Source organism: Acipenser ruthenus, chromosome 47, assembly GCF_902713425.1.
Source record: "Acipenser ruthenus chromosome 47, fAciRut3.2 maternal haplotype, whole genome shotgun sequence".
NCBI lineage: Eukaryota > Metazoa > Chordata > Actinopteri > Acipenseriformes > Acipenseridae > Acipenser > Acipenser ruthenus.
Window position 1 is genome coordinate 8,915,293 of NC_081235.1, and position 23,934 is coordinate 8,939,226.

A 23,934-nucleotide genomic window follows, 5' to 3' on the forward strand; every position below is an offset into this window, starting at 1 on the left:
CGAAGCGGGGGGACCCGGGGCGGGGGGACCGGGGGGGACCGGGGGCGGGGGGACCGGGGCGGGGGGACCGGGGGGACCGGGGGGACCGGGGGGACCCGGGGGCGGGGGGACCCGGGGCGGGGGGAGCGGGGGGACCCGGGGGAGCGGGGGGACCGGGGGGTATTTATTATAGCACGTGTGGGGGTATGTGTAGAAATGCATGCTCTCTTTGTTGTGGTGTTTATTTTATTGGGGATATGTTCGCAATGTGTGGGGTGTGGGGGGGGGGGTGACGCTGATCTCTCAATCATGATGTCATATTTTCAGGCTGTCTGTATCAACCGCAAGAGAAGCAGCGATGCTGTCAAAACACGCGACCCCTGTGCAAATATTATTATTATTATTTATTTATTTATTTCTTAGCAGACGCCCTTATCCAGGGCGACTTACAATTCTTACAAGATATCATTATTTGTATATACAGTTAGCCATTTATACAAATATAAAATAAATAAACCACGTGTTTATTATTATTATTATTATTATTGTAATGTTTGTAAGCTGTTTCCATCGGCTGTCGTGGATTGGGTTGTGTGTGGATTGTGTGTTTTTTTACAGATAATAATAACAGTGGTAAATTTGGCCTTAAAGGAAATGCGTGTTATTATTATTATTAGTTTATTTAGCAGACGCCTTTATCCAAGACGACTTACAGAGACTAGGGTGTGTGAACCATGCATCAGCTGCAGAGTCACTTACAATTACATCTCACCTGAAAGACGGGGCACAAGGAGGTTAAGTGACTTGCTCAGGGTCACACAATGAGTCTGTGGCTGAGGTGGGATTTGAACCGGGGACCTCCTGGTTACAAGCCCTTTTCCTTAACCACTGGACCACACAGCCTCCAGTTCTTAACATTGTCACCTGAATTCAGACCCCTTTAAATTGCTCAGTGTGTTGAATTCACATATTAAATGGAATAATATGTCGGCACTGTTTTTATCATAATAGACAAACCCCCCCCAAACCGAAATGTTAGCAGTGTGTGTGTGTATTGTGTTACATGTCATTTATGCTGCAGTGCACTCGTTAAACACATTTGGGAGAGTGGGTGGGAGGGCGCGCACCTGGGTCAGACATAACATTTTAAACATTGGGACGGGGTGCTGATAAACCCCGGCACACAGAAACCATTCCCGAAGAGCCGATTGGTTAAAACTCTCCCCCTTGAAAACCTGAAACTGAACGCCAGCTTCTTGATAGGTCAGAGGAGCGTGTGGGTTTTTTTTTTTCTACAGCCAACCAATCACATCACAGGAAACAGCGTGGTTTTTACGCACCGGTTTTTTAATTGGGAAGGAACGGACCATTCAGAACGTGCCAATGCCTACAGGAGCCAATCAGCGACCGGAGACAGTCTAACCCAGTTTCACTCAAGGGTGGTTGAGAGCAGAGGCTTGATCGAAGAGGCGAATTTCTTCAAGAGGTAATTAAACACCAAAGTCTTTGTTTAATAACGTTTAATTAAACGTGTTCCGTGCACCGAGTGCGGTGCTAATTGACCTGTCGTGCGTTCACGATGTAAACCGCGCAAAATGCGAATTATTTTACGGTTAAAAACAAAACAACAAAAAAGCAGTCCGGTTGCTAATTGATGTTACAGTGTAATAAAGACTCTGTGTTGAGGTGCGGCGCTACGCAATACACACTGCACAAAACCAGCCTGTTAAAACTGACATAACGTTTAAGCATGTTAGAAAAAACTTTTATTAGTATTATTATTATTATTTGAAATATATACACAAAAAAAAAAAAAAATCTTCATAAATGCAGACGTTTCGACTGACGAAATTGAAGACGATCCCGTACATTACTAGCGGAACCCCCTTTTTTTTGTGATTGGTTGTATTCAGTTGGTTCTGTGCGAGTATTGATTAATGCTGCACCCGTGTCTGCTGCGTGTCGGAATGTGACGTCGTTTTTCTGCACAGGGACTCGGCCGCCGTGCAGTGATGTCACAGAACACTAAGCACCACAATGCGGGCCCCGCGTGAGTATGACGAGCAGTTCTGGGGTTTATTTCAGAGCTTGTTTGAGGTGTTGTGCACGTCACAGGGTCATGTTTGGTTCTGCACAAGGAGTTTCTTTTATTAGGTCGCCTGTGGTCTCTCTCGACCCCGGTGCAAAAGCGAGAGCTTCATTGTGTAGCTGAGTTAGTGGCAGCGCTGTGCTATAGCAGAGAGACACCTCACGCTGTGTTGCAGGGCCCTGCCTGCGCGGAGCCAGGCTCTGAACGGGGGAGTGAAGCTGGAGCAGAAAGAGGGGCCTCCCCGAGGGCCACCGCCTGGAGAGAGAGCAGGGGGGAGTGCGGAGGAGGTCAGTACAGCTCGCTCTCTCTGTGACTCTCTCACTGTCACTCAAACACTGTGACTCTCTCTCTCTCTCACTGTCACTCTCTCTCTCTCTCTCTGTCTGTCGCTCTCTCTCTCGCTCTCTCTCTGTCTCTCTCTGTCTGTCACTCTCTGTCTCTGGCTCTCTCTCTCTCTCTCTGTCACTCTCGCTCTCTCTCTCTCTTTCTCTCTGTCACTCTCTCTGTCTCTCGCTCTCTGTGACTCCGCTCTCTCACTTTCACACTATCACGCTTACTCTCTCTCTTGCTCTCGGTCTCTCTCGCTCTCCCTCATTTCTATAGTATCTAAGAGCTGTTTTTTGGGGGTGTATCGTCATGACGCTCAGCCTGTTCACACGTCTCCCCGCAGCCAGTGAAGAAGCGCGGCTGGCCGAAGGGGAAGAAGAGGAAGAAGGTTTTGCCGAACGGGCCGAAGGCTCCGGTGACGGGGTACGTGCGCTTCCTGAATGAGAGGAGGGAGCAGATCCGCAGCCAGCACCCCGAGCTGCCCTTCCCAGAGATCACCAAGAGACTGGGGGCCGAGTGGAGCCGACTGGGCGTGTCGGACAAGCAGGTGAGGGGAGAGGGGTGAGGGGAGAGGTGAGAGGTGAGGGGTGAGGGGTGAGGGGGTGAGGGGTGAGGGGAGAGGGGGGAGAGGAGAGGAGAGGGGAGAGGGGGGTGAGAGGGGGGTGAGTGCCTGCGTCTCTGTGTCTCTGCATTAACCCCGCGTGTGCCGGGGTCTCTGCGCAGCGATTCCTGGACGAGGCTGAGAAGGAGAAGCAGCAGTACATGAAGGAGCTGAAGGAGTACCAGCAGAGCGAGGCCTTCCGTCTGAGCAGCGACCAGATCCAGGACAAGAAGATCAAGAAAGGTGAGCCTGGCACCCTCCCCCCTGCACTACCCCTGCCCCCTGCACTACCCCTGCTCCCTGCACTACCCCTGCCCCCTCCACTACCCCTACCCCCTGCTCCCTGTCCCCTGTCCCCTCCACTACCCCTACCCCCTGCTCCCTGTCCCCTCCCCCCTCCACTACCCCTCCCCCCTGCTCCCTGTCCCCTCCCCCCTCCACTACCCCCAGCACAGTTTATTTATTTTGCTTTTGCATTTCCAGAAGAGCCACCCTCTGTGATCATCAACGCTGCTGGAACCGGGCTGGGGATGAAGGTGAGGAGGAGGAGGGAGGGAGTGAAGCCGTGGGGGTGGGAGGGAGGGAGGGAGGGAGTGAAGCCAGGGGGGTCGGTGGGAGGGAGGGAGGGAGTGAGGGAGTGAAGCCGGGGGGGTGGGAGGGAGGGAGTGAAGCCAGGGGGGGAGGGAGGGAGGGAGGGAGTGAAGCGAGGGAGGGAGGGAGGGAGTGAAGCCAGGGGGGGTGGGAGGGAGGGAGTAAAGATTGTTACAGAAGTGATTGAACAGGTCAGTGAATTCCTCCTCTCTTCTCTTCTCTTCCAGAGTTGTGACCTGTCGGACCGCTTCTCGAAGTTCGATGTTCCCATCTTCACCGAGGAGTTCCTGGACCAGAACAAAGGTGAGGCTGAACCCAGAACCCGGATCCAGACTGACAGCAGGACCCCCCCCCCCCAGGCTGTAACCCCGTCTCTCTCTCTGTTTGATCCTCTCTGTGGCTCTCGAGTCGGAGCTTCGCAGGCTGTAACCCCGTCTCTCTCTCTCTGTTTGATCCTCTCTGTGGCTCTCGAGTCGGAGCTCGCTCTGCAGGCTGTAACCCCGTCTCTCTCTCTGTTTGATCCTCTCTGTGGCTCTCGAGTCGGAGCTCCACAGGCTGTGACCCCGTCTCTCTCTGTTTGATCCTCTCTGTGGCTCTCGAGTCAGAGCTCCACAGGCTGTAACCCCGTCTCTCTCTCTCTGTTTGATCCTCTCTGTGGCTCTCGAGTCGGAGCTCCGCAGGCTGTAACCCCGTCTCTCTCTCTGTTTGATCCTCTCTGTGGCTCTCGAGTCGGAGCTCCGCAGGCTGTGACCCCGTCTCTCTCTCTGTTTGATCCTCTCTGTGGCTCTCGAGTCGGAGCTCCACAGGCTGTGACCCCGTCTCTCTCTCTGTTTGATCCTCTCTGTGGCTCTCGAGTCGGAGCTCCGCAGGCTGTAACCTCGTCTCTCTCTCTGTTTGATCCTCTCTGTAGCTCGCGAGTCGGAGCTTCACAGGCTGTAACCTCGTCTCTCTCTCTGTTTGATCCTCTCTGTGGCTCTCGAGTCGGAGCTCCACAGGCTGTAACCCCGTCTCTCTCTCTGTTTGATCCTCTCTGTGGCTCTCGAGTCGGAGCTCCACAGGCTGTGACCCCGTCTCTCTCTCTGTTTGATCCTCTCTGTGGCTCTCGAGTCGGAGCTCCACAGGCTGTGACCCCGTCTCTCTCTGTTTGATCCTCTCTGTGGCTCTCGAGTCAGAGCTCCACAGGCTGTAACCCCGTCTCTCTCTCTCTGTTTGATCCTCTCTGTGGCTCTCGAGTCGGAGCTCCGCAGGCTGTAACCCCGTCTCTCTCTCTGTTTGATCCTCTCTGTGGCTCTCGAGTCGGAGCTCCGCAGGCTGTGACCCCGTCTCTCTCTCTGTTTGATCCTCTCTGTGGCTCTCGAGTCGGAGCTCCGCAGGCTGTGACCCCGTCTCTCTCTCTGTTTGATCCTCTCTGTGGCTCTCGAGTCGGAGCTCCACAGGCTGTGACCCCGTCTCTCTCTCTGTTTGATCCTCTCTGTAGCTCGCGAGTCGGAGCTTCGCAGGCTGTAACCTCGTCTCTCTCTCTGTTTGATCCTCTCTGTGGCTCTCGAGTCGGAGCTCCGCAGGCTGTAACCCCGTCTCTCTCTCTGTTTGATCCTCTCTGTAGCTCGCGAGTCGGAGCTTCGCAGGCTGTAACCCCGTCTCTCTCTCTGTTTGATCCTCTCTGTGGCTCTCGAGTCGGAGCTCCGCAGGCTGTAACCCCGTCTCTCTCTCTGTTTGATCCTCTCTGTAGCTCGCGAGTCGGAGCTCCGCAGGCTGTAACCCCGTCTCTCTCTCTGTTTGATCCTCTCTGTAGCTCGCGAGTCGGAGCTCCGCAGGCTGCGCAAGGCGAATGTGGAGTTTGAGGAGCAGAACTCCGTGCTGCAGAAGCACATCGAGGACATGCACAGCGCCAAAGAGAGGCTGGAGGCGGAGCTGGCGCAGGACGAGCGGGAAACGCAGGTGCTGCAGAAACACCTGGGAGCCATTCGACAGGCCCTGAGCAGCAGCCTCTCGGGGGTGCCCCTGCCAGGTACCGGTGTGTGTGTGTGTGGGGGTGTGTGGGCGGGTGGGTGTGTATTTCTCTCTGTCTGTGTCTGACTTTGTGTGTGTGTGGGAGTGGATGTGTGTATCTCTCTTTCTCTCTCTCTGATTGTGTCAAAGCATCTGTTTGTTTCACAATAGTAAAATTACGTGTCTGTGTGTCATGCTGATGATGACCTCACACTGCCCCCCCCGCCAGGTTCCGGCGAGACCCCCACCCCCGGCACGCTGGACTCCTACATGACCCGCCTCATCAGCGTCATCGAAAGCAGCCCACTGGAGTACAAGAGACTCGTCACCAAGATAAAGGACATCATCAGCCACCTGGACAGGTAACCCTGCATGCAGGCTCCCCTCCCCTCGCTCTCCTCTCACCCTGACAGAGGGTTGCTCTACCGGCTTGCGTTGCTGTGCTGGTTGCAGGAGCTGGTTAGGAAGCAGTGAGGGAGATGAGGGTGTTATTTACAGGGCTGTGTGGGGATTTATTGAGAGAAGTCCAAGGTGCTGTTCTGTGGGGTTGCCAGCAGAGGGCCCTGAGGGCTGCAGTAGCACAGCACTGGCACAAGGGGGCCTTGGAAGCTGAGGAGCTGAGAGTGCGGGCTGGAATAAAGCTTCAGTTTTGCTTATTAAACACAAGGTGGCGCCCTTTCCCCACTTTGCGCAGGACAGCAGCTCTCCAGGAGCAATCTTCTGTTGTGAGTGATTGTTAAGTTGAGTGACGGATTGATGTGTTTATTGCACAGTGTGTGCACTTACTGTTAAAACCATCATGTATATTTTACAAATTTGTGTAATAAAATCAAAATTAGTGGAAATGTCTTGCCAGCAAAACATTTCATGTTTTACACTTAACATTCTCTCTCTCTCTCTCTCTCTCTCTCTCTCTCTCTCTCTCTCTCTCTCTCTCTCTCTCTCTCTCTCTCTCTCCAGTGAGAACCTGTGAGCTGCACACTACCCCCCCCCCTCCTCCTCACAGACACATCACCCCCGATCACTGCCCCCCCCCCCCCCCCCCCAGAGCGCTCCGTCACGGACCCCCCAGTCAGAGCAGCAGGACACTGTGAATACGAGGTGTATGAAAAGCATTTCAAAGCCTCGGCTTGGCTTAAGTTAAAGCTTCAGATATCTATTTCAATCATGTCGTTTAGAGTCAGGCACAGGGACTAGGAATAAAAACTGTTGTAACTGTGGGTGCTATATATATATATATATATAATGTGTGTGTGTATAATTATTATTACTGTTCTGTTTTTCTGTATGCATTGCTCTCTGAAATATATATATGATGTGTGTTTTGGGTCTCAGAAGTGGTTTTCTTAGGTTGAGTAATGAAAGCCTTATTAGCATAGAGAAACTCTCAGATGGTGAAATGTGTTTCGGATTGTCAGGGCTCATAATGTTGTGGAGTCGTGTGACTCTGTATTTGAACACACGGGTCTGCCCTCTGAAAGAGTGTTACTGAGCAACTACACAACCACACGCACACACACACACACACACAACAGAGCAATCAAACAGATACACAATAGAGCAATCAAACAGATACACAACCACACACACACACACAACAGAGCAATCAAACAGATACACAACCACACACACACACACAACAGAGCAATCAAACAGATACACAACCACACACACACACACAACAGAGCAATCAAACAGGTACAAATAATAGTTTTATTTCATCGTTATAATCAAGCCAGTGTATTTGGTATTTGGATGTTAATAAAGGCGTGTCTAAGTGTTTTTGGCTGGGTGTTGGTTGTGTTTGGATGTTAATAATTATTATTATTATTATTATTATTATTATTATTAATAATTTCTTAGCAGACACCCTTATCCAGGGCGACTTACAATCGTAAGCAAATACATTTCAAGAATCACAGCACAAGTAATACAATAAGAGCAAGATAAATACAATGACTTTGGTTCAAACAAGTACAAGTGTGACAAAATACAATTCAATAATACAGCAGATAACAGTGTCAGTGATAGTTACATCAGGATATGATTAAATACAAAATACTACAGATTAAACACTTGGCAGATTACAGTACTCTGAAGTACAGGATTAAACGCAGTAAAATAGGGGGCAGATAAGAGCAAGTAAAGCGCATTTAAGGAAGGTTGATAATAAAGGCGTGTCTGAGTGTTTTTGGCTGGGTGTTGGGTGTGTTTGGATGTTAAAGGCGTGTCTGAGTGTTTTTGGCTGGGTGTTGGGTGTGTTTGGATGATAATAAAGGCGTGTCTGAGTGTTTTTGGCTGGGTGTCGGGTGTGTTTGGATGTTAATAAAGGCGTGTCTGAGTGTTTTTGGCTGGGTGTTGGGTGTGTTTGGATGTTAATAAAGGCGTGTCTGAGTGTTTTTGGCTGGGTGTTGGGTGTGTTTGGATGTTAATAAAGGCGTGTCTGAGTGTTTTTGGCTGGGTGTTGGGTGTGTTTGGATGTTAAAGGCGTGTCTGAGTGTTTTTGGCTGGGTGTTGGGTGTGTTTGGATGTTAAAGGCGTGTCTGAGTGTTTTTGGCTGGGTGTTGGGTGTGTTTGGATGTTAAAGGCGTGTCTGAGTGTTTTTGGCTGGGTGTTGGGTGTGTTTGGATGATAATAAAGGCGTGTCTGAGTGTTTTTGGCTGGGTGTCGGGTGTGTTTGGATGTTAATAAAGGCGTGTCTGAGTGTTTTTGGCTGGGTGTTGGGTGTGTTTGGATGTTAATAAAGGCGTGTCTGAGTGTTTTTGGCTGGGTGTTGGGTGTGTTTGGATGTTAATAAAGGCGTGTCTGAGTGTTTTTGGCTGGGTGTTGGGTGTGTTTGGATGTTAATAAAGGCGTGTCTGAGTGTTTTTGGCTGGGTGTTGGGTGTGTTTGGATGTTAATAAAGGCGTGTCTGAGTGTTTTTGGCTGGGTGTTGGGTGTGTTTGGATGTTAATAAAGGCGTGTCTGAGTGTTTTTGGCTGGGTGTTGGGTGTGTTTGGATGTTAATAAAGGCGTGTCTGAGTGTTTTTGGCTGGGTGTTGGGTGTGTTTGGATGTTAATAAAGGCGTGTCTGAGTGTTTTTGGCTGGGTGTTGGGTGTGTTTGGATGTTAATAAAGGCGTGTCTGAGTGTTTTTGGCTGGGTGTTGGGTGTGTTTGGATGTTAATAAAGGCGTGTCTGAGTGTTTTTGGCTGGGTGTTGGGTGTGTTTGGATGTTAATAAAGGCGTGTCTGAGTGTTTTTGGCTGGGTGTTGGGTGTGTTTGGATGTTAATAAAGGCGTGTCTGAGTGTTTTTGGCTGGGTGTTGGGTGTGTTTGGATGTTAAAGGCGTGTCTGAGTGTTTTTGGCTGGGTGTCGGGTGTGTTTGGATGATAATAAAGGCGTGTCTGAGTGTTTTTGGCTGGGTGTTGGGTGTGTTTGGATGTTAATAAAGGCGTGTCTGAGTGTTTTTGGCTGGGTGTCGGGTGTGTTTGGATGTTAATAAAGGCGTGTCTGAGTGTTTTTGGCTGGGTGTTGGGTGTGTTTGGATGTTAATAAAGGCGTGTCTGAGTGTTTTTGGCTGGGTGTTGGGTGTGTTTGGATGTTAAAGGCGTGTCTGAGTGTTTTTGGCTGGGTGTTGGGTGTGTTTGGATGTTAATAAAGGCGTGTCTGAGTGTTTTTGGCTGGGTGTTGGGTGTGTTTGGATGTTAATAAAGGCGTGTCTGAGTGTTTTTGGCTGGGTGTCGGGTGTGTTTGGATGTTAATAAAGGCGTGTCTGAGTGTTTTTGGCTGGGTGTTGGGTGTGTTTGGATGTTAATAAAGGCGTGTCTGAGTGTTTTTGGCTGGGTGTCGGGTGTGTTTGGATGTTAATAAAGGCGTGTCTGAGTGTTTTTGGCTGGGTGTTGGGTGTGTTTGGATGTTAATAAAGGCGTGTCTGAGTGTTTTTGGCTGGGTGTTGGGTGTGTTTGGATGTTAAAGGCGTGTCTGAGTGTTTTTGGCTGGGTGTTGGGTGTGTTTGGATGTTAAAGGCGTGTCTGAGTGTTTTTGGCTGGGTGTTGGGTGTGTTTGGATGATAATAAAGGCGTGTCTGAGTGTTTTTGGCTGGGTGTTGGGTGTGTTTGGATGATAATAAAGGCGTGTCTGAGTGTTTTTGGCTGGGTGTTGGGTGTGTTTGGATGTTAATAAAGGCGTGTCTGAGTGTTTTTGGCTGGGTGTTGGGTGTGTTTGGATGTTAATAAAGGCGTGTCTGAGTGTTTTTGGCTGGGTGTCGGGTGTGTTTGGATGTTAATAAAGGCGTGTCTGAGTGTTTTTGGCTGGGTGTTGGGTGTGTTTGGATGTTAAAGGCGTGTCTGAGTGTTTTTGGCTGGGTGTTGGGTGTGTTTGGATGTTAATAAAGGCGTGTCTGAGTGTTTTTGGCTGGGTGTTGGTTGTGTTTGGGGGTCGCTTGAACGCGGTCCCGTCAGTATGGAGGAGCCGCTGTCCTCACCTCCAGCACGGCCTGACTCACTGAGCGGAACTCGCAGGATTGCCAGGCAGTGCGCTCCTGAGATACATACTAATCGGATTCGCGGAAACCCTCACCGGCGAGTCCGGAGCGGGGAGATTGATGAGCGGGGGTGAGTCACCGCTGAACCGCGGCAGAGCTGCCTCCAGCGGCCGTCACATCAAACCGTGCATTCCTCAAAAAAAAACAGGGGTTCACCCGCACGGGGGGGGGGGGTTGGGGGGGGGGGGGGGGGGGGGGATTCCCTGATGCTGTAAAGCAGTTCAAACCCAGAAACGAGCCGTGCATGGTTTACCACGATGATACGAGGGCTTATCAAGCGAGCCCCATGTACGATGGTAAGAAACGCGGTGGGATGCAAAGCGTTCTGTCTGGAACCTTGGGGCTTCGATGGAACTTTCATCTCGTTCTACAAAGTGCTCGCCGGGTTCCAAAACAGAACCGCTCGCGTTCAGTGGATATGCAAGATAACAATACTTTAAAAAATACAAATCTGCTGTAAAAATGTCTTCAAAACGAAACTCTCTGTAATTCTTTCTTAGATAACAGATGTGCGCAGCGAGGGGGGTGGGCGTTGTAGCCCAGATGCGTGTTGCATCCATACCCTGTCATAACGGAAGCAATTCAACCTCTAATCGGGGGCGAATCCATCCGTTATGTTTTAGCCAAAAGGGTTGGACCGGTCTGCGCATGAACAGACGCGCTGTGCCTTTAAGAACCCCCTCCCCGTGTTCCAGGCAGTCAGGTGTCTTCAGTCCAGGTCTCCTGCCTCTCATCAGCGCGGCGTGACGTCAGGAGCTGTCCTCGACGGCTGGTGCTGAAACAAAATGGCTGTGTGTTGAAGGGAGGCGAGCTGAGCCGAGCGGAGCCGAGCCGAGCCGAGCCGAGGGAGCGAGTGTACCTGCAGGAGCAGCCACGGCGTGCCACCTCGCACCACGCCACCGAAACGCGATTAGAAATTATAATCCATTCAAACACACGCACAGCATCGCCAAAGAGAAGAACCAGCGCGGCGGAGAGTCCCGGGATACAGACGCCAAGAGAGCCAGCCATGTCCCTGCTCTGCGTCGGCGGTAAGCAGAAAAACTACCGTGGGGTTTGTGGAGTGAGGCAGGGAGGCAGGGAAGCAGGCAGGGAGGCAGGCAGGCAGGCAGGGAGGCGCGTTACATGCGCTGGCTGTTTTGAATTGTGGTTTGTGTTTGTTTCTGACACGGTGTTTTTGAAAGCTGCTGTTAAAGTGGTGTGCGGGTGCATTCGCTGCTGCTCGGCGGACTCGTACACAGAAATCCTACACGGCAGCATCGCGGGATTGTAACCCGTCACTGTCACGGGGATCCGGAGAGAGAGGAGCGGGCGACGCCTGCCTCCAGAGCTGCTTTGAAATGTGCATCGAAAGAGAGGAACGCTGTAAATCAGAGAGGATGAAAGAGGATGCGGCTCCAGCGATCTGCCGTGGTGGGGTGGGTTCAGACGAGGATGCGCTTATGACTATTAGGGTTATGATTATTGATTATTATGGTTATTATGGTTGTATCTGATTTTATAGGGCGAGTAAAAACACGGGGAAAAAAAAACTCTGCGAAAAACATTCAGCTGAAACTAAAATGCTGGCGCGTGAAATAAACAGGAGGAAACAAACAGAAAAACAAGAGCCGTGTATAAATCACAAGAGGAGTCCTGCTGACGGCTTACTAGCGAGGAAACACGGGGGAGGAGAGGAGGAGGAGGAGGAGAGGAGGAGAGGGGAGAGGAGGGGAGGAGGGAAGAGGAGTAGAGGAGGAGAGGGGAGAGGAGAGGAGGGAAGAGGAGGAGAGGAGGAGAGGGGAGAGGGGAGAGGAGGGGAGGAGAGGGGAGGAGGACAGGGGTGGAGAGGAGAGGAGGGGAGAGGGGAGGGGAGAGGAGAGGAGGAGAGGGGAGGAGGACAGGGGTGGAGAGGAGAGGAGAGGAGGAGAGGAGGAGGAGAGGGGAGAGGAGAGGAGGAGAGGAGAGAGGAGGAGAGGAGGAGAGGAGAGGGGGAGGAGGAGAGGAGGAGAGGGGAGAGGAGGAGGAGAGGGGAGAGGAGGACAGGGGTGGAGAGGAGAGGAGGGGAGAGGGGAGAGGAGAACAGGGGTGGGGTGGAGAGGGGAGAGGAGGACAGGGGTGGGGTGGAGAGGGGAGAGGAGGAGAGGGGAGAGGAGGACAGGGGTGGGGAGGAGGGGAGGGGAGAGGGGAGAGGAGGACAGGGGTGGGGAGGAGGGGAGAGGGGAGAGGAGGACGGGTGGGGAGGAGAGGAGGGGAGAGGGGAGAGGAGGACAGGGGTGGGGTGGAGAGGAGGACAGGGGAGAGGAGGACAGGGGTGGGGAGGAGATGAGGAGGGGAGAGGAGAGGAGAGAGGAGGACAGGGGTGGGGAGGAGAGGGGTGGGGTGGAGAGGAGAGGAGAGGAGGAGAGGAGGAAAGGGGTGGGGTGGAGAGGAGAGGGGTGGGGGGGTCTCTCCGTCCTCGGGGCTTCAATTCTATAATATATTCTACAAACTCCACATGTTGTGCCGGTGGTACACCTCGTATGCGAATCTGTGAATTGCATTATTCTGTGGCGGTCCATCACCGCTACCTTACCGTGGTGTAGCCAAGACACGGGTCCTGTCGACTATATACACCCCGACACGGCAGGTGCTTTATAACACAATAACACGCCCACTAAACTAGAATATCGCGTTATTATTATTATTATTATTATTATTATTATTATTATTATTATTATTATTATTATTATTATTATTAACAAGGCACTGACAGAAGGAAAGTGATGATGCCGCTGCCCGAGCATTGATTTCCACTGATTGATTTCGCTGCTGTTCTGCTTCTCGCTTCAAAATCTTCTGCTTCCTATATTTAGAATCAGGTGCTTTTTAGTAACGAGAGGAGCCTGACGCGCCTCGGGGCTCGCCGGCTCTCGCACCGAAGAGCTGTTTCTGTGAATTCCGGGGGGAGGGGCATGGCAAAGACGAGAGAAAACAAGGGTGTTGACCAAGCAATGGCGCTTTATACACGAGGAGGATTGTGAGTGTGTAAAAAAAAAAAAAAAATAATAATACTGAAATGCATTCCCAGTGGAAGCACTAATTGCACTTGTGTTTATGTGTTATTCTCAAACATCTGTGTGGCAGGGAGTCCGGGCCGCAGTGCGTGGGTGTGCAAAGGATTAGGTGTGCGTGTTTGCTTGCTACAGGCGTGGATATGAGGGAATAATGGAGGGAGGGTTTTATTAAAGCTTGTGTGTGTGTGTGTGCGTGTGTGCGTGTGTGTGTGTGTGTGTGTGTGTGTGCGTGTGTGTGTGTGTGTGTGTGTGTGTGTGTGTGTGTGTGTGTGTGTGCGGTGTGTGTGTGTGTGTGTGTGTGTGTCAGTGTGTGCGTGTGTGTGTGAGTGTGTGTGTGTGCGGTGTGTGTGTGTGTGTGTGTGTGTGTGTGTGCGGTGTGTGTGTGTGTGTGCGTGTGCGTGTGCGTGTGTGTGTGTGTGTGTGTGTGTGTGTGTGTGTGTGCGTGTGTGTGTGTGTGTGTGTGTGTGTGCGTGTGTGTGTGTCAGTGTGTGCGTGTGTGTGTGAGTGTGTGTGTGTGCGGTGTGTGTGTGTGTGTGTGTGTGTGTGTGTGCGGTGTGTGTGTGTGTGTGTGTGTGTGTGTGCGGTGTGTGTGTGTGTGTGTGCGTGTGTGTGTGTGTGTCTGGGCGGGTATCAGGGAGTGTTGCCTCTGCGTTCATGTCTGTGTTCAGCAGTGCCCAGTTTGAGTGCGCACGCACAATCTGAATTCTAGAATGGAGAGCGATGTCGGTATTCTGAATCGAACAGCAAAGGCGCGTCCCTGCTTTCATTCACAAAGAACGAGCAAGACCTTTCACACACACACTCTCTCTCTCTCTCTCTCTCTCTCTCTCTCTCTCTCTCTCTCTCTCTCTCTCTCTCTCTCTCTCTCTCTCTCAGAGTAGCAGTCATTCATATGCAAATTGCCATTCTCTGCCTGCGATATTTGTTAGAGCAATGCTCGGGAGAACCTCCTCGACCGTCATCACTCAAGAAAATATGAAACAAAATGTGTAGCCTACTGGAAATAGAAATAAAAACGCACAGCATTTCAATGATGGGCGTTCCCAAGGAAACCCCGGCCGCTTCTACCGGATTCTATTGTATAATTGCGGGGTTGTGTTAATATGGGAGGCGCTGCACGGCATTAAAGGAATTGGCAGCGTGATGCAGCAGCCTGGCATTATAATATCACAATTTCAGGACTGCGCGCATTGTTTAATAATGGGGTTTTAATGAAAACAGTAATTGTTTGTAAGCATGGTCATGGTCTCTGCAACGCCTCGTTGCGCCGTGCCGTGACGTCACTGCCATGCTTCTGCAACGCATCTGTGCCGCTATCTCAGAACTGAATTGCAGTTGATCAGTCAGGACCACTGTCTTTAATAACTGTGAGGAGGGCGCGACACCTTTATGTTGATGTAAGAATGACTTGAAATAAAAGGAAACACATCGCATATAAACGCGTGTGTGGGGCAGCCTGGTGTTCGTGAATGCAGTAGCGCACGCAGCTGTGCATTGTACACACCCTTTGTCTGCATGTTACGTTTGTTTGTTAAGCGATATCAAACATGCATGTACATTTACTGCAAGACAGTGAAACAAACAAACAAAAAAACAAAACCTAAAACAACAATACAACATATATCTAGAAAGAATCATTTTTAAAAACGGCTCGAGTTATGATGCTGAATAGCTAGGAGACGGTGAAAACTTCAAAGCCTTTTATTTTTTATTTATCGATGTGTGTGTATTATTTATTGATAAATAGCGGTGCTCTGTGTGTGTGTGTGTGCGTGTGCGTGTGTGTGTGAGAGTGTGCAGCTGGCGGCGCGAGCCCGTCTCCTGCTCAGGGAGCAGCTCGAGAAATTTTTTTTGAATGAACCCGCCGCGTGCCAGCCTCAAGAACATACTGACTGACAGAAAACGAACTCTGCTCGAGCCCTCACCCGTCCCTCCGTCTCTCTGTCTGTCCTTTTTTTTTTTTTTTTATTCCGTCTACTTTTTCATATCTCGATGTATTTATTTGTTTCCAAAATGTACCTTTTTGATCATTTAAAGTGTACATTTCTGATGTTCTAATCTGGTATTACCTTCATTTTGTTTGTTACTTTTGTTTTTTCTTCTCTTACCTCAGCTCAGGTAAAGGCCTTGTCCTGATTAAAACCTCGCTTTTCTTTCTTTCTTTCTTTCTTTCTTTCTTTCTTTCTTTCTTTCTTTCTAGACCTTGTCCTAATGTTGTATATATGCTTGTATATATTTTGAATGTGTACACTTGGCCCCTATTTTTAAGTACACACACCGCGGCCGAGCAGGTAACACGACGTCGCAGGGCAAGTTGTACGGCCGGTGAGTTGCCGATTGATAAATTGCTTTTATTAGTATTTTGATCTATTATTATTAAGCAGCAGGTCTTTGCTTTGATTAATGCAATACCGTCTTCATTGAGCGACATGGAAAAAACGCCCTGTATCGACGGATTACAGCAGCAGGTTTTTAGTGGCCGGAGCATTTGGGTTTGTTTCAATATTGTAGAGTTTTTTTTTTTTTTAAGTCAATCGCATATTTCAGCTAGGAGCAATAAATTTAAAAGCGTGCCTGAGCTCAGTGGTAATTACAGACTATGTACTCGGACTATTAAGCTTTTTGATCATATTAACTTTTGTGCAGTTTGTCAAGACTATGAATAATGAAAGCAGGCAGAAAGTAATGGTTATGAAAAGTGTAGTCCCTAGAGTTTTATAAATCCACTCCAGAATATATCATTAGGACAGTTCTGCACTGCTCACTATATTTTGCTATATATAGTTTTATAAGCGCTTTCCTGAGGTCAGTACGGAAATTCAGAATTAAAAAAAAATGTGCATCCGAATATATTTTCCTCTGGTTGTTGTAAAGGTGTGTGAATACCAGTTTGTCGAGGTTGAGTTTTGTATTGGGGTCTGGGCTGCAATGCAATGTCTCTCTCTCTCTCTCTCTCTCTCACACACTCTCAGTTATTTTTAGCAGCCGGAGTGTGGACGGTTCTGCGTTCGCTTCAATGACTGCAGAGATTAATAGAGCGAGATGGAGGGTCTGAGCACTTGCGAGGAAACCATCTGGAGGAGAGAGAAAGAGAGCGAGAGAGAATAGAGTTTGAGAAAGAGAGTGGGTGGGAGAGAAGGAGGGAGGGAGTGAGACCTAACGGATGTACTAGCCAGTGCTCATTTTCTTATTGTGGATATATGGTAACATTAGGCTTGTTGTACCAGTAACAGCTGTTTAATCAGATTGACTTGCAGACGAACCCGTGTCCGAGGGGTCCTTGCAGAGGCACCTCTTCTTTATTTTTTCGCAGTCAGGACTGCTCTACAGATTCAGTAGATTAGAGGCATCTGAGGGGATTAATTCAGAGGTTGAATATGAATCTGCAGGGTTTGTCAGCAGGGCCAGGCATTAATAATGTATGGAGTGCTATCGGGAGTACCATCAAAGACTTTGTTAGGAGGAGATGAGTGCGATTTTGCACTCTGCGGTGGCGGGGCGGCCCCCATAGACGCCTGGTCTGGGATCCATCAATATCTCAACCAGGAGGGACTCAGTAGAAACACTAACAAGAAACGTAAATTAATTAGTTGCAGCTAGGGGGTGATTATAATGATCTGCACTAAAACCTGTAACCCTAACCATTTTCCTCCCACTGTATTCACTGTGTTCAACAAACTTCAATAGGGGGTTAGTACAGAGTTACACTGTGTTCAACAAACTTCAATAGGGGGTTAGTACAGAGTTAGTGCAGTAGTGAGATCCTGATTGCAGTCCACTTTCTAACCCCCCCAACCCCCCATCCTCTCTATTTGTGTTGCAGTAAAGAAAGCCAAGCTGGATGGACCCCAAGGTGAGTGTCTCCCTTCCTCTCTCACTCTCTTTTCATTCCTTTCCCCTTCCCTCTCTCTTTTCCTCACTGGCACGCTCCTGTTTTCCTCTGTTTGTTTACTGATCCTATCCTGCCTCTCACCCTCTCTTTGTCACTCTGTCTACCTCCCTGTTTTTTTCCTTCCTTGCTCACTGGCACGCTCCTGTTTTTCCCTCTACAGAGAAATTCAACACGTACGTGACTCTCAAGGTGCAGAATGTCAAGAGCACGACCATCGCTGTGCGGGGGAGCCAGCCGTGCTGGGAGCAGGACTTCATGTTGTGAGTGTACTGGGAGTGAGTGTGGAGTGTTAGTCTCTCCGCTGCTCAATTCGAGTGCCGCAATGGCGGCGAACCGTTCAGACTGGACAAGTCATGAATGTCAGAGAGACTTCTTAATGATCACACGGCTGTGTCTGAGGATAGACCCGTCACATCTCATCACATTACATTGCCTGTCGGAGAAACCTCAGGCTGGTCGTTAGTGTGACATAGATTACTAATCGGTGTAACAAACGAGAGACGTTACTGGTTTAGAGTTTAAAGGGTTAAGCATTTGAGAATTATTCCTCACCCTTTAAGCATTCTCAGGTGTATGCGGGTGTGACAAGAATGGCTGAGTGGGTGACGTCAGACCAGAAGACAGGAACACAAACGACAGAGAGATGTGGAGTTTGGTGGAGCTGAGCGAATGCTTTCGCTCAGCATTTAATGAATAAACAGACAGAAAATAAACGTTTGTAACAAAACACAAAAAACAGGACACGGCACTTGCGCCAAAATAAACAGACATACAAAACGACTAACCACTAAACAGACGGTGCAAGACAGACGAACAAACACGGTGAGTGAAAACACTTATCTTTACGATTTTACTTTACTTTTACTTTATAATACCCTCCGTCTCCTAACCCGTTCTCCACTCACCGAACACCAACCCCCAGTGAGTGAAAACATGCAGCTTTTATGCAGTTGTACCGAGATTCGATTGCTAGTCAATCATTCAATTGGAATCTCGGTACAACTGCACGTGAATTAATTAAAGTGCAATTCCCCGTGCTCACATATTACTTTTTACTTGCACGTGATGTGATGTGCCATCCCCGTGCCTAAATACAAATATACAATTTACACACACGTGAAACACAGACCGCTTATATCCCGTGTACCAATGCCTATACACCAACATTTACACACAACACGTAACATATAACACACACAGGGGGGGCACTTTGCCACAGCGGGTCAGTTGTATATGTTGTGCAGTGTAACAATGCTCTTATTATATTATATTATCAGCCGTCTTATCTTTTACTGTTTCTCTAAGTTGTTTGGTATATTATTAATTGTTTATCTGTAAAGTGCTTTGAGGTGATTTTCTCACGAAAGGCGCTCTATAAGCAATACAGATTGATTTCCCATTTACACAGACCTGTTCACATGCAGTCTTGCACGCATTAATGTTGCGGAGCGTCGTAAAAAACACAAATTCTCAATACGTGTAAGTTTGAACGAGTTTAATCCTCAAAAGATAACAGTGTTTGAATAGAATGTCTCCGAGTTCCAGTGTTCTGTGCACCTGTTGTATCTGCAGTGTGAATATTACAAGACTTCCAGATCCACTGCAGATGATAATGATAAAGATGCTCACTGATTTGGGAGTCTCTGAGAGTGTAATTGCAGCCCCACATTATTGACAAGGGCAAAGCTCTCAGCCCCTGTCTCGCGTTTCCCCGGCCCATTTCTTTTTTTATCTTTTCTTTTTATAATCGTCTCTCTGTGTGTTTCTGACCTCCCTTTTCCCCTTGAAAGTTGTTCTTGCTCGTTCCGAAGGCAGGGTCGAGTTTCTGCTGTCTGCCTGGTAGGTGACACGGGGAGGAAGGAGTCTTGACAGGCTCACAGTAATAATGGCTATAACATAAGCCATGCGATAACCAAAGCTTTAACAGGTCCGTGTTCAGGATCTGTTTCCCAGAAAGTACTTGAGGTAATTTCATTAAAAATGAAAAAATATTGAAACATGATAGGACGGGCAGCTTACTGACAAAATAATGTTTTCACTATGTTTTTTAAAAATGAAAAATTTGTCTCCCCTGTGTGCAGTGAGATCAGTCGGTTGGACCTGGGTCTGACAGTGGAGGTGTGGAACAAGGGGCTGATCTGGGACACCATGGTGGGCACTGTGTGGATCCCCCTTCACAGCATCCGCCAGTCCAACGAGGTACTGCAGCTCTCACTCCTCCTCCGTCACTCACTTATTCACCCTCTCATACTCTCACTTTCTCTTTCAGTCTCGCTGTCTCCATTTCACTCCCACTCACTCTTCAACACTGACAGTCTCTCTCTCTCTCTCTCTCTCTCTCTCTCTCTCCCTCTCTCTCTCTCTCTCTCTCTCTCTCTCTCTTTCAGTCATTATTCATTCAAAACTAGTTAATACTGGCAAGTCTTTGATTAACAAATGTATTAATTATTTATTTTGATTGCTAATTCAGAAAGGGTATTCCTGCAGTGAATCATGTCTGTACGCATGTCTGTCTGTACGTACCCTACTGTATATCTTTGTCACCACAAGCCCCAGTTTGAGGAATATGAGTGTGGGCATGCATTACAAGCAGTCGTTCTCTCTTCTGTGAATGCAGGGGTGTTATTTTGGCTGGGAAACTGAAGTCAGCGTAGTGTTCAGCTTGTTCAATTCAGTGTTTTATTGTTGTTCTTCAAATGTATTTTTTTGTCTCAGTATTTGATGGCTGTGCTTTTAGCAACAGCTTATAAATGTCTAGCACATCCACTTTGAAACTTAACCTAAACATTGCCTGCCTGCCTGCCTGCCCGCCCGGCCCCCTTGCTTGTGGGACACATTTCTAAGGGATGGCAGTGTGTGGCGGGCTGCAGGACTGTCCTGTTGGATGCTGCTGCCAGGTGGTGTGTCATCATCGCGCTCGCTGCCAGTCTCTCTGATCACTGTGAATCCAGGCTGGACGAGACTCAGGCATGACTCAGCTGCTGACGCGGGCAGGGTGGGGAAGTGGTCTGATTTTATTCAATAACTTATTATTCAGCTGGGGGTCACTCCCAAAGTCACCCTGTTCCACACTGCTCGATATGGAGAATGACTTCATGTATTTTGTGTGAATGAAAGCACCTCTCTCTCTCTCTCTCTCTCTCTCTCTCTCTCTCTGTCTCTCACTTTCTCTCTCTGTCTGCTTGTAGGAAGGGCCGGGGGAATGGCTGACCCTCGACTCGCAGGTCATAATGACGGACAACGAGATCTGCGGCACGAAGGACCCGACCTTCCACCGAGTCCTGCTGGACACACGCTTCGAACTGCCCCTGGGTAAGAGGGTTGGGGTTGATTCATTTTATTAGGCGAACATTTTTGCAGCTTAGTCTGGTGTCTGAAGTGATGTTTGTTTCTCCCCTCCTGCTGTGCCTCTTCTTCCTGTTTCCTGTGTCTTTCCCAGATATCCCAGAGGAGGAGGCACGCTATTGGGCCAAGAAACTGGAGCAGCTGAATGCCATGAGAGACCAGGATGTAAGGCACTGCCGTGGAAGTGGGGAAGGGGGGAGGGAAGGTCTAGGCATGGCTAGCATTCTGGGTCTGCAGAAAGACTAAGAGCAAAAGCGGGCTTTCTCCATAACTGATTAATTAATGTATGGATTGAGACAGGATTAAATGGGTTCTTTACTTAGCTGATTAATATGGGATGGGAGGAGTGCCCGAATGAAGAGTTGAGAGAAACGGAGAGAGAGAGAAAATATTTAAACCGAGGTTGGGTATTATGTCTGCTCTCAGTGTCTTATGTGTGTCTGTGTGTCTGCTCTCTCGCAGTATGCATACCAGGCAGAGCAGGAGGGGCCGCTGCCAGTGCCAGGGACTCAATGCTGTGAGTATCTCAACTAACCCCCTCACCCCCTCTCTCACTGTTTGATTGCCATGCTTCGCCAGGCTTCTTCTATCCTTTCATATGGGGTGTGCAACATTGGATCCCTGGACCTTGAGAAGTAAACAACCCCCAGCACCTCCTGGTCTCCCAGCCTCCCACACTGTACATGTGTGTCTTTATTTACTGTATCGATTATAACACAGAGTAAGCAGTGGCTAAACTGTGGTATTCGAACCCAGCTTCATCGTCTAGGTTCCAGTAGCCTCACTCACACAGTCCCAGTAACCTCGGCTATGGCCAGTAGACACACGCTGGGTTAGATAATAAGACTGCCTGTGTTGTACTTGTAATGATCTAATTTCTTATGCAAATGTTAACCTCCTGTTCTTCGCTCTGTTTGTGATGCAGGTAACTGGAGTCTATGGGGAGATCAGCAAAGTAAGTATCCTGCTTCACTTGTCACCTTGTTTTTATAACAAATTCCACACCAGGTTGGTAAAACTATACTTCAGGGCAGCTTTCTGGCTACTAGTTGTGCCCAGATTTTATAAAATACATTTCTGTGCAAAGTCCAAGCAACACACAACGGAAATTAGTTAGTTACACTGACAAAAACGCACTCCGAAACCTTAGTCTACTGCTTGCCTTGGATTCTGCAAAGCTGGATAATGTCCCCTGAGGCCCAGCCAGTTAGGGAGCATCTCTTAACTCCCTCTTGTGTTCGCAGATGATGACCCAGACAGCGCAGTGGACGACCGGGACAGTGATTACCGCAGTGAGACCAGTAACAGCATCCCGCCCCCTTACTACACCACCTCCCAGCCCAACGCCTCTGTCCACCAGTATCCCATGAGGCACCAGCAGCAGGGCTCGCGGGACTCCTACACTGACTCTATGTACAGCTGTGAACTCGATTACTCCGACAACCAGAGAGGGATGAGGTAATCGCGTCTAATCTGAGTCCTCTAGCCTGGCTTGCCTGTTGAGCTCCCCAGTGCGATCCTGAGAAGCATTCGAAAATATGCCCGGGTGGGCGAGGGGCGTCCCCATGAGACACCAGAGCCACACATTAAAAACGACTCTGGAATCCTGAGAATTGGGGTTTAAAAAATCTTTGGTGTTTTAATGGGATATATGGTGATTTCAAAAATATTGAAATGTATTCCATCACAATCTTAAGGGTTTACACAGTGTAAGTGGGTCAGTTTACTTAAATAGAGTTGAACAGCTATTGGGTTATCTGGTGTGAATTTGGCTGCCTGACCCCCCACGAGAGCCAGAGCATATATTTCGAACCCTGACCTCTGAGGGAAGTGAACAGCTTGTGTTACTGGTAGCAGTGTCTAGGAAAGGCACAGAGAAGGCAACTTTGTGATGTATGATTCAGAACCGGTTACAGCCCCAGCACCTCGGCAATGCTGAAATGTTTTTTTTTATTTTTTTAATTGCATTTTGCATTGCGTGCCCTGGCATCCGTAGATGCTGTAAAACCCAGAGAACAGATTTCGTACCAGCCGAGGTGCTGACCAATACAATCAAGCTGCTCTTTCTGAAACATAGTTGAAAACCTGGCTCTCCCTGAATCTGCTTGACCACATGCTTGATGAGAATGGATTTTCTACCTGTTTACCTGCAGACAGCAATGCTAGAGCGTAGCTCCCTCCAGGGAAGTGGGATTCTGGAGTTCAGAAACTAATATGGTGAAGATTTTTTTTTTGGTTTTTTTACACTTTATTAACGACATACAACGAGCAATCCAGCGGAAAGGGCAGGGTTTAGGACCAATTTTCTAAATGATTTGCACCCCTCAGGGTTACCAGATTTAGGGGCAGCAGCATTACGCTGTATTAGAAGACCCCCAGTGCAGCTACAGCAACACAGCGCTGGTTACTGACGATGACTACACAAGACACTGTGCTTATTCTCATGACCCCACTAGCCAGGGGTCCTGATGTGCTGTTTTTCTTTTTTAATTGAACCCGTGCCACTCAGTGGATTGCTCTGCACCTCCCAGATGGCTGCAGCAGTGCACGTTAGTGAGCAAGCGAGCGCACTGATGACTGTCTGTCTGTCTGTCTGTCTGTCTGTCTGGCTTGTGGGTACTGATGTTGGTCCTCTCCTCCCTTCCCTGGCAGAAGCTATGATAGTTTAGACTCTGCCACCAACGGCGGCAGCGACCTGGAGTCTGTCTCGGGGTCTAGCCGGCGGACCAGTCGCCAGTACTCGCTAGACAGTAGGCAGTCCCTGTCTGATAGGTGGGTCCCAGCCTCCTCCTCCTCCTCCTCCACCTCCTCCTCCTCCTCTCCTCTCCTCGCTAGCCTTGTGCCTTCCGCCAGACTGTACTGCTGTACTGTGTCAGTGGACTTGTCTTGTAGTTGAGCTGGTAGCTGTGTGCATGCGCGCTTCTCTCACTGTTTTAATAAATCTCTCTCTCTCTCTCTATCTCTATTGGGTTACTGTGAATACCTGAAGGTTCCGCTGGGAGACATTTTAAGGGGGGATGGGTACACGTGTGTGAGTTGTTCTCTAATTGTTTTCTAGCTGCCAAAGAAACAGCTTAGTTGCAGGAAGAATCATTTTTATTAAACATTCTGAGTTAGCTAGTTTGAGTAAATTCTAAGGATTCTGTTCCTCAGAAATCTTGCTTGTGCCTAAATAGGGGTTTTCCTTCCTTCCTGTGTTACAGGCAATAGGGTCCTCCCTGAGCCTGACCATCACACTGTGCGTTTTATTTTTTGGTTTTTTCATGCATCTCCAGCACTGTTAATAGTGTAAGATTACCTGCTGCGGATGTGAAACTGTGGAGCATTTGACGATCCAGTTTCAAAACTCTCTTTAGAAGTTGTGCACAAGGGCCAGGCTTGCAGGGTTTGAGTTTGAGTTTTTGTTGGTTTGAAGGCAGTAATGAGCAGAGCTCTCCCCTGACTGTGGATAGATATCCCAGCCAGTGTGGTTTCACTCAGCCTAACAACGCTCCCTCTCTTTCTTTTATACATTATTGATAACCAGATAGCCCTCCTGGATAATTAGACCCGAGATCAATAC

General features: G+C 49.0%; 2 protein-coding genes across 3 annotated transcripts in view; both read left to right on the forward strand.

Moving 5' to 3' along the window:
- Positions 1–1,326: 1,326 nt before the first annotated feature.
- Positions 1,327–7,284, forward strand: LOC117401333 (SWI/SNF-related matrix-associated actin-dependent regulator of chromatin subfamily E member 1-related). Of its 2 annotated transcripts, none has more exons than XM_059014181.1 (10): positions 1,327–1,465; positions 1,971–2,029; positions 2,244–2,355; positions 2,739–2,942; positions 3,119–3,239; positions 3,480–3,532; positions 3,815–3,890; positions 5,380–5,595; positions 5,806–5,938; positions 6,537–7,284. In XM_059014181.1, exons 2-10 carry the CDS (start codon positions 1,992–1,994, stop codon positions 6,547–6,549), a joined length of 966 nt encoding a protein of 321 aa, XP_058870164.1. In that variant the 5' UTR covers positions 1,327–1,465; positions 1,971–1,991; the 3' UTR covers positions 6,550–7,284. The 2 variants fall into 2 exon arrangements, with proteins under 2 accessions (XP_058870164.1, XP_058870165.1); XM_059014182.1 differs by having other exon boundaries at positions 1,369–1,465; positions 1,893–2,029.
- A 3,560-nt stretch (positions 7,285–10,844) lies between these two features.
- Positions 10,845–23,934, forward strand: part of LOC117962291 (protein unc-13 homolog A-like) — a 40,617-nt gene continuing 27,527 nt past the window's right edge. Inside the window, exons 1-10 of the mRNA XM_059014071.1 lie at positions 10,845–11,131; positions 16,959–16,988; positions 17,188–17,287; positions 19,109–19,226; positions 20,216–20,339; positions 20,467–20,537; positions 20,835–20,889; positions 21,298–21,327; positions 21,617–21,830; positions 23,025–23,144. Of these exons, the coding sequence (XP_058870054.1) occupies positions 11,110–11,131; positions 16,959–16,988; positions 17,188–17,287; positions 19,109–19,226; positions 20,216–20,339; positions 20,467–20,537; positions 20,835–20,889; positions 21,298–21,327; positions 21,617–21,830; positions 23,025–23,144 (884 nt within the window). The 5' untranslated portion in view covers positions 10,845–11,109. The remainder of the gene's footprint in view (positions 11,132–16,958; positions 16,989–17,187; positions 17,288–19,108; positions 19,227–20,215; positions 20,340–20,466; positions 20,538–20,834; positions 20,890–21,297; positions 21,328–21,616; positions 21,831–23,024; positions 23,145–23,934) is intronic.

What these genes read in the sequence shown, in the direction of transcription:
- LOC117401333 (XM_059014181.1), top strand. Translation starts at nt 1,992, where the DNA reads ATGTCACAGAACACTAAGCACCACAATGCGGGCCCCGC. An exon ending in GGACAAGAAGATCAAGAAAG is followed by an intron (nt 3,240 to 3,479) that starts GTGAGCCTGGCA and finishes TTGCATTTCCAG; the next exon opens with AAGAGCCACCCTCTGTGATC. An exon ending in GAACCGGGCTGGGGATGAAG is followed by an intron (nt 3,533 to 3,814) that starts GTGAGGAGGAGG and finishes CTTCTCTTCCAG; the next exon opens with AGTTGTGACCTGTCGGACCG.